Here is a 12,929-nt window from a genome sequence, read left to right on the forward strand (position 1 = left end):
GCAGCACCATCTAGTGCTTCGCAGAGATTTCTTTTCCTCCTTCCCCAAATCCGCAGTGATGTACCCAGTGATGTCCTTTCCTCCCGGGCACGCCGCTCGTCCCCAGGCTGTTGGGGGGCTCGCTGTGAAGGCAAACCCTGCGGTGGTGCACAGCACACGTGTGACACCCCGGAGAAGGGCAGCACAGGATAAAAGGTGTGTCAACATCTCAGGTTTGCTGAGATGCTGGTGTGCACCTCTGAGTGACACCTGCGAGCTGCCTGAAGCCCACCCAGGGCTGCACATCCTGCTTTATTTGAATCCTAATTTCAGAATCTCTATAAAATTAATGACAAACACTCAGCAACGCTTTGGAGTAACTTCAGTGCCCCCCTCTTCCTTCCTCCACGGAAGCTGCAGAGCCAATGCCCTCTGCAGATAGTAGAGAATAATTATCTACTGTGAGTGGGGAAAAAAAGCCAGATTTTTTACCGAAGAGGTTTTCTTTGATTTTGTCAGCAGCCCCACTGTTATTCCCAGGGACTGGAGGAATCACAGAACTGTCAGGGTTGGAAAGGACCTCTGGAGATTACCCAATCCAACGCCCTGTCAAGGCAGGGGCACCCGGAGCAGGTGACACAGGAACGGGTCTAGGTGGGTTTTGATGTCTCCAGAGAGGGACTCCACGACCCCCCTCAGCAGCTGTTCCAGTGCCCTGCCACCCTCATATGAAGAGGTTCTTCCTCATGTTAGGGTGAAACTTCTCGTGTTTTAGTTTACGGCCATCACCCCTCGTCCGGTCGCTGGGCACCACCGGAACGCCCGCCTGGAAGTGGCATCACGCGGCCAGTATTTGTCTGCGGTAGAGCTGCTGAGCTCCGATTTTCCCAGGACGTGGGAGCCCGCTCTCTGCGGGTACGGGACGGGGATGCGGGGGGATGCGGAGGGATGCGGAGGGATGCGGAGGGTGGCGGCGGGACCCGAACCCGCGGCCCTCACGGCGCAGCGCGGCCCCGCAGCACGAGACGCGCCGCCGCGCCCGCCTCCCATTGATACACAGGAGGAACCTCCAGGCGCGCGCAATCGATGCCCGAGCGGCAGATGTGCGGGGCCGGCCAGGCGGGGGTGCGCGCTCGGCGCTCGGCTGGCGCTGCCGCGGGCGGGGCCGCGGCGGGCGCGCGGCGCGGGGCGGGGGCGCGGCGGCCGGAGCGGCGGCGATGGCGGAGCCGGCGGAGAAGCTGTACCGGGCCGAGTATGCCAAGAGCGGCCGCGCCTCCTGCAAGAAGTGCGGCGAGAGCATCGCCAAGGACTCGCTGCGCCTGGCGCTCATGGTGCAGGTACCGCGTGGCGGGGCCGCCGCGGGCGGGGGGCGGGTTGATCCGGCCGCTCCGCTCGGTACCGCCGGCGGCGGGGCTTGCCCGGGGCTCCGCTCCCTCCGCCCGCCGCGGTGCTCCGGAGCCGCTCGGCCGCGCCTTTCGCCGCTGCGGGGGCGAGCGCAGCCTATTTTTAACAGAGGCGCCTTCCCTGGCTGCCGTGTCCGCAGCAGCGCCGATGCCCGGGGCAGCCCTGCCCGCAGCGCTGCCCGGGCGGGGAGAGCCGCTTCCCCCGCTCCCCCGGGCTGCAGGGGCGGCTGGAGCCGGAGCGGTGCAAAGTTCGTCGTTCGGGGCCGGGGGGCGGCCCGGGGGCGAGAACAGAGGCGCTTTGTTGCTGTCCGGGAGGCGAGGCGAGCTCCCGGACTTGACTTTTCCGTGGCCCGGGAAGCGTCTGCCGCTCGCAGCGCTCCATGTCGGGGCCGGGGAATCCCCGCTCGGTGCGCGCTTTGCATACGAGACACAGGAACTGCGGCCCGAAAGCTGTGAGAGGTCTGGGGCAGCCCCGGGGGCCGCAGGATGAGCGGCCGGGCCCGGGCGGTCTGGCAGAGCTGGCTGGCACATGGCAGGCGTGGAACAGCTGGACCGCAATTGGCGAGCGGGCTGCGAAGGCACGGTTTGCCCTCCGCCGCCCTCGTGCTATTATTTGCCTTTTCGGGAAGAGATCGCTCAGCTTCCTTTTAGAAGGAACGCAAGAGCCCCGTTCTGTGTTGGGGGGCTGGGAGCTGTGCACAAACCCGGCATCCATCCGTGCTGCGGGAGGATGCGGAGGAAATCGCCGCTCCGAAGGGCAGGCACACGCCCGTGTCCTGGGAGGGGGTGCTCTATCCCCGCTGGCTGCATCAGGGCAGAGGGGAGGGGGCACCTGCAGCGTGCTGGGGGCGGGCTGAGTTTGGGGGTGTTGCTGTGAAAGGGAAGCAAAGGCATACGCGTGTGTCTACGGAAGACGAGCAAGGACGTGGCGGCGCAAAGCCGGATGGATGCATGGATGCATGGATGGATGCTGTGGCTCCTGGTCGCCCAAGGAGCCGGGTTTGGAGGACGTAGCTCGCTTGTACCCCTTGGGAGAGGCACCGCTTGTACGGGGCGGGGAGGAAGGGTCCCCCCCTTGCCCGGGCTGCGGGGCCTGCTGGCTGCCGGGCGGGGCTGGCAGGTCTGCCGGGGTTGGAGGCAAAGCTGCTGCCCCCGAGGGGAAATACCTGCCTCTGCCTTTGTTCCCCAGAGCCTCCTTCCGCGAGGAAAGATGTGGGGCCGTGCGGTGCCAAGCTGCAGCGTTTGCTCGCACGTGTTCCTGCTGCCTCTCCTTTTGTCTCCCCGGCTGCCCTCAGCCGCTCGCTGGAGCTGCTCCTCCTCCCCTGCTCCGGCTGCTGCTCCTCGGCTTCCTCACGTTTGTTACTCCTTCCTGTCTTGCCCAGCAGTCGAGGCTGATGCGAGGCGGGTTTCCCTTCTTCAGCACGGGGGCCAGGGGTTGTGTTCTTGTTCTCTAGGATTTGGTTTATGGACTGAGCTCCTGGGGACCCTTTCTCACAGAGCCACTGCATTTCATTGCCAGCCATCTCCCCAGAACTGCCGGTCTTACACCAAACACTTGTATTTTTATTTGTTTTCCCCACAATCTCTTGAATTTGCTTGCTCTTTCCTCTGCCCTCTGCTAGTTCTCATACCAGCAGAGCACACCCTGCTGCTGAGCATCCCGCTGTAAATGCCTGGATTTTACCAGAGCACGCGGTTGGGTCGTTTGCTTTTTCCTGGGGAAAGGTCCTGCAGAGCAGCCTCTGTGCCAGCGTCAGTGCATCGAGCTCTTCTGCAAATTGTGTTGAAGAAATTAAAGGGAGATACAGACCAAGGCCTTAGTTGTGTCTGCTATAACTTCCCTTTTGTTTTGGTTCCTAAAATGAAGAGCTCTGAATGACAGTGGGATTCTGGGTGCTTGGCACAGGGCAGGCACCTAGCTCCTGCAGAACCAGCACAGCCTTGCCTTGTGCTTCCAGCTGGAACTGAACGGTTTCTGTTACCTGATCGTGCACTATGAAAGTGAATTGGTCTCTTTTTTTCCTTAGTTTGTTTAGGAAAGTATGGTCTAGAGATAGGTGAGCTGAGAGAAATTGTGTAAACAAACCCAGCTTGCCTAGAGGTTTCATTTTCCACAGAGTCTCCATGTTGAGCAGATTGCTCACTGCTTGTATGGTTGTTTTAAAGGTTGAGCCAGCTCTGCTCTCTTTTGTACACCCCAGTGCCTTGTGCCCTCAAAGCCTTTGAGTGTTTTTGTTGGGAACAGCCCTGAGTCCCCCTGCAAAACTCTAGACACAAGCCCAGAAGTGTCCAAGTTGCAGTGCCAAGATTGCATGTGACTTACAGACACATTCAGAGCAATTGCAGGGTGGGTGCTGTGAAGGCAATTGGGTATCCAGTCCTGGCTTGTGGGAAGAGTCCATCTAGAAGTAAAAATGTCCTCTTACAGTTTGGGTGGATGCTTGGTTGCAGTTTGAGCTCTCAGCTCTCCTGGTTTCATGTTGTGGTCTTTGAAGCCCTAACCTTTTCCTTCCTGCTCATGCATGAAGCTCTGCAGTTGTTTTTGGCTTGGAGATCTCCCTCCCGTTAGTAAGTGACAAATGGAAGGCTTTCCTAGGTTGTTAGTTCTGTATCATCAGTAATACTAATTATACAGCACTGAGTATTATTAGTACAGCAGTTTTTTGTGTGTGTTACTTGGAGCCAAACCACCGTTAGGTTATTTTGCCTGGTGGGTAACTGGAGTAATGCCAGGATGGTACCTACTGTGTCTCAGCTTTAAAGAAATGGAGCACTTGCAAAATAAGTGCTTGGTGTGGGGCAGGGCACTCTGGAGCTGAACTTCAAGAAGGACATGGGTGATGCTTCTGTCCTGATCACAGAATTGTGGAGTAGTTTGGTCTAAAAGGGACCCTGAAGATCATCTAGTTCCAACCTCCTGCTGTGGGCAGGGATGCCACCCACTAGACCAAGTTGTTCAGAGCCCCATCCTACCTGACCTTGAATATTTCCAGGGATGGGGAATCCACAGCTTCTCTGGGCAACCTTTCCCAGTGCCTCACCACCCTATCACTACAAGCCCTTGTGGAAACTCCCTGTCCAGCTTTCTTGTAGGCCCACTTCAGATATTGGAAAGTGCTCTAAGATATCCCTGGAGCCTTCTCTGGGCTGAACATCCCAAACTCTCTCAGCCTGTCTTCAGAGGAGAGCTTCTTCAACCCTCTGATCATCTTTGTGGCCTGCTGTCGACGTCTGATGTAGAACTTTAGTTGGGCTCTTGTATTTCCCTTGGATTTTGTCTCTACCTGCTGCAGGCCACGCAGGATTTTCTTCAAGCCACAATCCTTGGAGCTGCCCTTCTTATCTTGTGCCTGACATGGTTTCTTCATTATACAGACAGTTTGCTTGAGAAGTGGCTCTCAAAGGGATTGTGGAGTGAGGCCAACAGCCTCTTGTGCAGCACAGTCTCACAGGGGCTGGTGCAGCCATGCTGAGGCTGTGACCTTTTTTTTCCAGTGAAACAGATGGACTGAGCAGCAGGGTGATGAACTGGTTAAGCTACCTAAATGCTCCTTCCATGTCTGTCCCCTTTGGGAACATCTCTGCAGCAGCTTGTCTGTCTTATTAGATTTTCTTCTTAGACTTCGTCCTAAATAGTATCCATCTTTTGATTTAAAGAAGAATAAAAAGAAGAAATCATATGTGTTTACCCAAATACTCCTTTTTATCTTGGGCTTTGTTTTGTTTTGTTTTTTTCCCTTGATTCTGCTTGAATTGTTTCATCTTGGCCAAATGTGCTTTTTTGCTAGTCACCCATGTTTGATGGCAAAGTCCCTCACTGGCACCACTACAGCTGTTTCTGGAAGCGGGCTCGACTTGTGTCCCACACAGACATTGACGGCTTCCCTGAGCTTCGGTGGGAAGATCAGGAGAAAATCAAGAAAGCCATTGAAACTGGAGGCCCTGGAGGAGGTAGGCAGAAGCCTCATGGTTGGAACTGTGCTCCCTTTCATTGTGCTGTTATTATGGTGATCTGATGTCCACATTGCATCAGCAAGTGATGTCAGAAGAACTGCTGAGGTGTCTCCACACTCCAGGGCTAGCATGCTGATAGTATCATGCAGCATCTTCTTAAATCAGTGAGGGGAAAAAGGCAAGTCAGTCAGCAGGTATATTGAAAAACATTTCTTGTTGTCATGATTGGTGTATTTAGTTTCCAGTTCTTTAATGTTAACAGACACTGTAGTGTGTTGTTTTAATGGTACCTTCAGTGCAGCCACCACCTTGTGGTGGCTCTTTGATGCTTTTGAGCATGGACTTCCTGTCTTCCTCTGTATTCAAATTCTGGACACATGAGTGGCTGGAACACAAGAGGTTTATTAATGCAGACTGCTAACAATCTGGGACAGAGAATAAGAAAATAAGGGAATGTGTAATAAAGCTGAACTCTGTATTTGCTTTGTTCTCCAGGAAAAGGAGGGGAACAGGAAGGAGGTGGTAAGGCTGAGAAGAGCCTAAATGACTTTGCTGCAGAATATGCCAAGTCTAACAGAAGTACTTGCAAAGGCTGTGAGCAGAAAATAGAGAAGGTAAAAAACTTCTCCATCTCATCTTTTCTCTCCCCAGTTTTAATTCAAACAGTGGCTTTTATAATTGCTTCCTGTCTGTCCTGCATATGGAAAGCACTTGCAGAGCTGCATTTCTGTGTCTGAGGAGCAGCTGTGCCCTGGACAGCTGACAGTAAAGGCATTCCTCAGGCATGGTCGCCTGGGCTTCAAGCCTGGTGATCCCTCCTTTCAGTCAGGTCTTGGAGCAGGCTGGGAACACTGCTCACCAGCATTTCTGTGGCAAGAGAGCCACCACGCTTGTTGCTACACTGCAAACCAACTACTTGTTGGACATCTGTAATGTAGTTTGCAGTAAGACAGGGTAAGATCATATTAGCATTGATGTTTGAGTGGCAGGGACATAAAGTTTATATTTAGATTTGCCTTTATGAGGCTTGTTCATGTGAGTTTTACTTGTTAAAACTTACTGGAAGTTGGAATAAAGACAAAAGTATTACCTAGTTTGAGTGGATTTGGAGCAGAAAACTACTCTAAAAGGTGACTTTTTCAACCTAGCAAGAGTACATGAAAAAGTAGATGGACTGTAGTGAAAGGGTTTGAACAAAAGTTGTGGATTTTGATAGAGGAACTGTTACGGTTCTACAGGTTTTTAGGAAGCATCATGTTGGTAACTTGTTGACAGCATCCTGCTCCTTCCAGAATGGCCTAACAATTGCTCTTGCGGCACTTCAATCTACCTCAGGGCCAGATCCGGATTTCCAAGAAGATGGTGCATCCTGAAAAGCCGCAGCTGGGAATGATAGATAACTGGTACCACCCGGACTGCTTTGTGAGCCGCCGAGCGGAGCTGGGCTTCCTCCCGGTCTACGGGGCTGCCCAGCTCCTGGGCTTCAGCATCTTGAAAGCTGAAGATAAAGAAACTCTGAAGAAGCAGCTCCCAGCTACCAAGAGTGAAGGGTAGGTGGTTAGCGTAAGAAATTGTGTTGCCTGGAGGAGCCATTGCCTTTAAATACATCCGTGATAAATTTTGTGGGATGTTGTCTCTGTTAAAAGAATATTGGTTGTAGGAAGGTTTGGTCCTTCCTGTGACCTCAGGCAGATGACAACAGACATTCCCTGTCCCTGGGTACATGCAGTCCAGTTGCCCCCTGTGACTGCCGTGAGGAAATGCAAAGACCTCCAGCTGTGACTTGGAGGGCTGATGTAGGGCTTTCAACCATAAAATAATGCCTGCATAGTACAAATGGAACTGGGCTCTGCGTCTCCTTGTGTGATACTGTTATCAGCAATGGTTTCTCTGCTCAAACCACTTGTTAGAGAATTGATTTGACATCATTTATCTATGAGCTACTGATCTGTGACAGGCACTGAATCTGATAATGGTGTTTATTGGCCATGTAGTGCTTACACATGGATGCTTTTGTTTGCCGAATCTTTTATCGTGTGTCTGAAATTTCATTGCCTTGCATTGAGATTTTCAGTGGAGGCTCTTGACAGAACTTGTACTGACAGAGAAGTGTTTCCAGGTGACTTGCTAGCTTTGTGAATCTTTCTTTGTTAATGAAGGCTTTTGTTACTTGTTCTTGAAATGACTTTGCCTGGAGTCATGCTTCATACCACAAACCAATGTTGCATTGTCCCCGTGGAGGAAGGAACATAAGGTATTTCTGGATCCTACAAATAAGAAAGATCTTGTCATTGGAAAACATTGGGCTTCTCTCTGTACATTTTAGACTGAATTCCACTTTGATTTTGCAAAGATTTGCTATGTAAATGTCCAGTGAGGCTGATGTCTGTTCTGAGAAGCTGTGGCCATGTCAAATCTGTGCAGTCTTTGTCAGTGTTGGTCCTTCAGGTGTGCAACCAATGTGTGTGGTGTGCAGTTGCTTGGCAAGCCATTGCCCCAGAAGGATTTGGCAGTGGTGTGGGTGCTGTGGGAAGAGTTCTGCAGCATCCCAGGATGGGGGCTTTGGCCAGAGCCCTGTCAGGTTCTGTTCTGCTCACCTTACTCAGCTGAACTGGCAGAGACCAAGAAGAGGCGTCTGCAACTGTTGGGCAGCCTGCTGTCTTTTCATGCAGGGATTTTACCTCTGTGTGCATTGCTTGGTGCAAGTAGAAGTGCAGTATTTTAATGCACTTACAGGTTTTCAAGTAATCCTTTGCTTTTTGTGCTGAGATGTGAGTTCTCCTTTGTCCTAGAACAATGAGTTTAATAGGGTTATTCGTAGTTTTCTCCCATGTCCTCAGCAAAGCTCTGGAGATTTGACTGTGTAAATGCTTCTCTTCTCTGCCCTGACTCTGCTTTTCTGGGCCACTTCTGGGATGCTATGCAAAATATGAAGGCTTTGTAGAGAAAGGCCACAAAGTAGTTTGCCAAGTCACTGTGTAAATAAAGCCTTAGAATTGCAGTGGAAAAAAGCTTGCACTGGTGGTGTAGGGTTATGTGAACCTGGACCTCACGCCAGAAAAGCAGCAGGATGTCTCATCTTTCCTGCTTTCTAAGCACTGCCTGAACAAGCCCCTCAGCCGTGAAGTTGCTGGCTGGCTCTTATGCTCCACTACCTTCTGCTCTTTGGGCTGTGCTGGAGCCAAGGGTGGTAAGGGTCAACCGGAAAAATCCTTGCCTGTCAAACAAACTGAATGGGCAAGAGTGTAAATAGACAGCATGAGTGGAGGGGCATTGTGTGCTAACTATCTGGTGGTTTTGCTGCCAGGAAAGCACAGGAGTTATGGAGAAGCCAAAGGAAGAGCACTCCAGAAACATGAATGAGATGCAGTTACCTCGGATAATTCACCTTGTGCATTCAATCAGATAACAGAAATTAACAACAGAAATTACTGCCTCTTGCAGAAATTATGTTAAAGTGTCTCTTGCAAGTGAGATTCTCAAAATTATATTTAAAGGTATTTCTAATTATGCTGCATTCAAATTATATCTTGACTCAGAAGTCTGTGCAATTCAGATGTGACACATCCAAATTCAGCTGCTGGTACTGCATGTCCAGCCTGTACTCTGAGGAGAATCTCAGACTTTGGGACTGCCCTCTCAGCCCTTCGTATAAGAGTGGCATTGAGATGTGCCTTTTCCAGATGAGATAGGTGACATATGGAGCAGGGCTACGAAGAATAAGTTGGAAAATCCTTTCCTTGTAAAGGCCAAATATGGGAGGATTTACTGCAAGGATCCTGGCTCCTTTCCTCAGCCAGTTCTGGGTGAGACATGCAACCCTCCCTTGGGCTGTGGGCAGTCCTGCCTAAGCACCAGCACTTTGCAGACCTGGGAAAGGAGGATCCTGTGTCCTTGCCTGCAGCTTCTCTTTGGAAAGAATGCCCGTATACTGGTATAGGAAATGCAGCAGCAGCTTGTGACTTTTTGGAAGTATTTCTTTGGTAGTGTGTGTTTTGTCCTCCTGCTCTGAGGTGTAATACTTCCTATATTTTCTGCCTCACTTATTTAGAAGGAATTGCTGCCCAGGACAGGAGCAAAGTGTCACTCTGGAGATGTCATGCAGCCCTGGATTAGCTGCAGAGGTGACCTGAGGCAAATGCTAAGTGCTCAGGTCAGCAGCTGTCTGGTAGTCCTTTACAGGGAAGAGGTGAAAAGGGGAGCTCTTGTTCCTCCCTGCATGGGCTGCTTGCTTGATCCAGGGTTTCTGTGACTGTCCTTTCCACCTTTTCGTTGTAGGGAGGGGAAGAGGTGAATGTGATGAATAGAGTAGGTGGTCAGGAAAGGCCAGGCCACAGTGGGACAGTTCACTTCCCTCTTCATCTTCTCTGAAGTTGGAATAAGTCTTGTGTGTCCTCCGTGAAGGTGAGAAGTGGTTTGCATTGCCTGGCAAACACCAACGCTTCCAGGCAAGCTATTGGGCTGTACCTGTCAGAGGTGGAAGCCTCTCCCTTCCCCAGCAGGAGAAAGGGTGTGCACAGTAGCACCCCACTGCTGTGAGCAACACATGGTTTTGTGGCCCAAGGATGGAAGATCCTTGTGGGTGTGTTCTTAATGTGTGCCAGTGAGGTTGTGGTTTACAGATTGTTCTAAGATGTGCTGCTTTGGGAAGATGCAAGATGAAGTCTGATTTGCCATTCCCTTCTCCAGGCTATACAAAATGATTAGTGTTTGCTTAAGCCTTGGGCACGGAAGAGGAGGTGGTGACCAATAGCTTTATGCCTCCCTTCAGTTGGGATGATCCCTCCCACTCCGTGGTTTGTTCCAGTGGCTGGAGCAGGTACAGTAATCACTCTGCCTGGGAGAGCAACTGCTGTCCCCTGGACTGTGAGGAAAAGCTGCCAAAAGTGTGAGTCGCTACTGGAATTTGGACCCATTCCCTGGGTCACAGGGTCTCTCAGCAGAGTGATCACCTTCCAGTGGCTGCTGTGCTGGATTTGCTCCCTTTGGAGACAAGGAGACAAGTTACTTTGTGGGAGTGAGTGTTGGCTTGCTGGACACAGCCTGACTGTCAGCAGGCAGAGCAGGTACACAGGGCTGGGCACCCCTCCTGAGCACTGACATCATTAAACCCCTGGTGTGGGAAGGTGCAGCAGAATGCTTTGCACTCAGGCTGATAAGTTTTTCACAGATTCTGTTGTGTACCCCTGACTCTGTTAAAACTTTGGGGAAATCATCGTCCTCTTGGTGAGGCTCAGTGGATGCTCTGGTCTTGTTCCCTGCAGGGGCTGCAGCCAAGGAGGAGAGAGGACTTGCTTGGCCTGGGGATTTTGGAGGCACTGCTCTGTGTGTGCTGGAGCCAGTTCTGCCTCATTGGTTGCCGCTTGCCTGATTTAGAACACAGGATGAAGTTTTTCTCAAGCAGTTGCTGGCAACACAGTGTGGCTGTTTCCCCCCACCACGAGGCAGGGACATGTACAGCATAGCCCCTGCTCACTCATGGCATCTGGCAGAGGCACAGCTGGAAGATGAGATCTTCTGCAAAAGCAGTCCCTCAAAAGTGCTCTGAGCCATGGTTTGGTCAGAGGTGCTGTTGGCTGTTGTGGCCACTGCAAATTAAGTGATCACTTAGCTGAATATTAGGGCCAGGGGAGTTACTAGAATGTACAGGTCTCATGCAGGAGTCTCTGGGAGGAGAGTACCTCCTGACATCCTCCTGCAGCAGCTTTATAGCTGTCATACAGAGTTAGCCTTAATGGGAGGAGAATGCTAGAAAGTGAACTGTTTAAAATTGTAAGTAGGAAAGCAATCAAGAATGTCAACTTCATGACTTAACCCTCAGCCTCAGCTTACAAAGTTGAGAGAGGCTTTCTTAAATAGAAACCTGGCTGATGTTTCAAAACAGAAAGCATAACTGTCAAAATGGAGTGTGTGATCCAAGCTGTGTTTATGCTTTGCCTCGAGTTGCAGGCCTGTCCTATCTCAGCTGGGATAGAATTTCCCTTGGCATCCTCACAAGAACACACGCTTCAGGCAGATGAAGGGAGTGACTCTGGAAACATAAATGATCTTCTGAGGCCCCTTGTCACTCTGAAGTCTGCCAAAATCCAGCAGTTTTCATTTGGCTATCTTTTTCTAGTCTTTCTTGAGCAGTGTTTTCTGTAACTTCTCCCTTCAGCTCTAAGGCCTAGCAAATAGCAATAAATTCCCACAAACACAACTCCCAACAGCATGTTACAAAATCAGTGTGAGCCTGGAAGCATTTTCCAAGCAGAAACTTGCACCTGTTTGATTTAAAAGGCCTGACCTAATTCCAGTCTAAAGAGAAACTAGATGGAAAATACCTAGTTTCCCAGGGTGTTAACTCATTGCAGTTACCTTGCTTGCTCTCCTCTATTTCAGTATGGACTGTCTAAGCTGATCAGGCTGTTGATTCAGCTGAAAGACTCTGTGGTCTTTTAACCTGCATTGCTACACCTCCCCAGATTTGGAGAGCTGTTCAGTGATCCTTAGGTGTGCCTTTGGTGTAGAGATGAATATGGATACAGATGAATATGCCTGAGAATGTTGCAGTCTTTCTCACGTGCTCTTCTCCCGCACCCAACAGTTACCCCATGGAAAACCTCTAAGTGTACCTGACCTGATTAAGGCAGCTCACATTGCAGAGCCAAGTGCAGGTCTCTAATCTAGCACTGAGGAATTTGAAAAATGGGTTTGCCTGCCAAAACTGAGGATATTCAAGCCTCTGCAGGTATCGGCAGTCAGTAATCTGAGCTCTGGTAACTGCTGGACAGCCATTTCAATAACTTCCTTTCATGTGTGTGGTTTTGTTTTTCTCTATCAGAAAGAGAAAAGGAGAAGAGGTAGATGGAAATGTGACTGCAAAAAAGAAGCAGAAAAAGGAAAAAGAGAAAGAATCAAAGCAGCAAAAACAGCTGAAGGTGAGTTTTAGCTGCTCACAGCCTACGAACGGCTTTGTTGGAAGAGTGCAGTGTCAGGCTCTAAGTGAAGAGCTGTAGCCTCTAGAGAAGGCAGTGCCTTGTACCCAGACAGAGCACTGGCAGCACAGACTGTCCTGGCACAGGGGGTGCCCTGTCACTGAGGCTTTGCTGAGGGCGATTCACCCTGCCCCTTTCTCTTGAAAGACAGGAAGGATGTTCTCTAGGACTTGGGCTTACTGGATTTAAAGAGATTAGGTTAAATGCCTCTTTTCTGAGGGGCTGGTTCTGTGCTCCTTCCTGTGTCATCTGGCTGTGGCGGCTGAAGCTTGGAGCCCGAGCACTACTGCAGAAAAGCTTGGAAAACAGTAAGCAGTTCATCGTAAAAATGTAACAGAGATAAAATGCACTACTAGATTAATGAAAAATCAAATCTTTTTCACCCTCTGGGAGATATGTTCAGTTCTTGGGTACAAATTATGATAGATCACAACTTTCTACCTGTCACTTTTAAGAATGTTGTGTGAAGAATTCCCAGTAGAGCTTCAGGACTTTTTTATTTATTAAAAGTTCCCAAGGAAAGAAACTAACAAGCTGTCTTTGCTGCAACTGAAGTCTTAATGGAGCTGTAGAAAAACACTGGCTCTGGCTTTGTACAAAAGTTTTCTTTTTTGTT

General features: G+C 50.5%; 1 protein-coding gene across 2 annotated transcripts in view; it reads left to right on the forward strand.

Annotated features, from left to right (window-relative positions):
- The first annotated feature begins 1,175 nt into the window (after positions 1–1,175).
- The window catches only part of PARP1 (poly(ADP-ribose) polymerase 1), a 32,705-nt gene continuing 20,951 nt past the window's right edge, over positions 1,176–12,929 (forward strand). Inside the window, exons 1-5 of one of the 2 annotated variants that reach the window (XM_066178156.1) lie at positions 1,176–1,316; positions 5,171–5,333; positions 5,832–5,950; positions 6,672–6,886; positions 12,160–12,256. In XM_066178156.1, the coding sequence (XP_066034253.1) occupies positions 1,197–1,316; positions 5,171–5,333; positions 5,832–5,950; positions 6,672–6,886; positions 12,160–12,256 (714 nt within the window). In that variant the 5' untranslated portion in view covers positions 1,176–1,196. Of the gene's footprint in view, positions 1,317–2,326; positions 2,429–5,170; positions 5,334–5,831; positions 5,951–6,671; positions 6,887–12,159; positions 12,257–12,929 lie in introns of those variants that run through there. The other variant, XM_066178157.1, reaches the window with a different exon arrangement.

Source organism: Chamaea fasciata, unplaced genomic scaffold (assembly GCF_029207755.1).
Source record: "Chamaea fasciata isolate MVZ Bird 193981 ecotype frontalis unplaced genomic scaffold, bChaFas1.0.hap1 SCAF_3, whole genome shotgun sequence".
Lineage (NCBI taxonomy): Eukaryota > Metazoa > Chordata > Aves > Passeriformes > Sylviidae > Chamaea > Chamaea fasciata.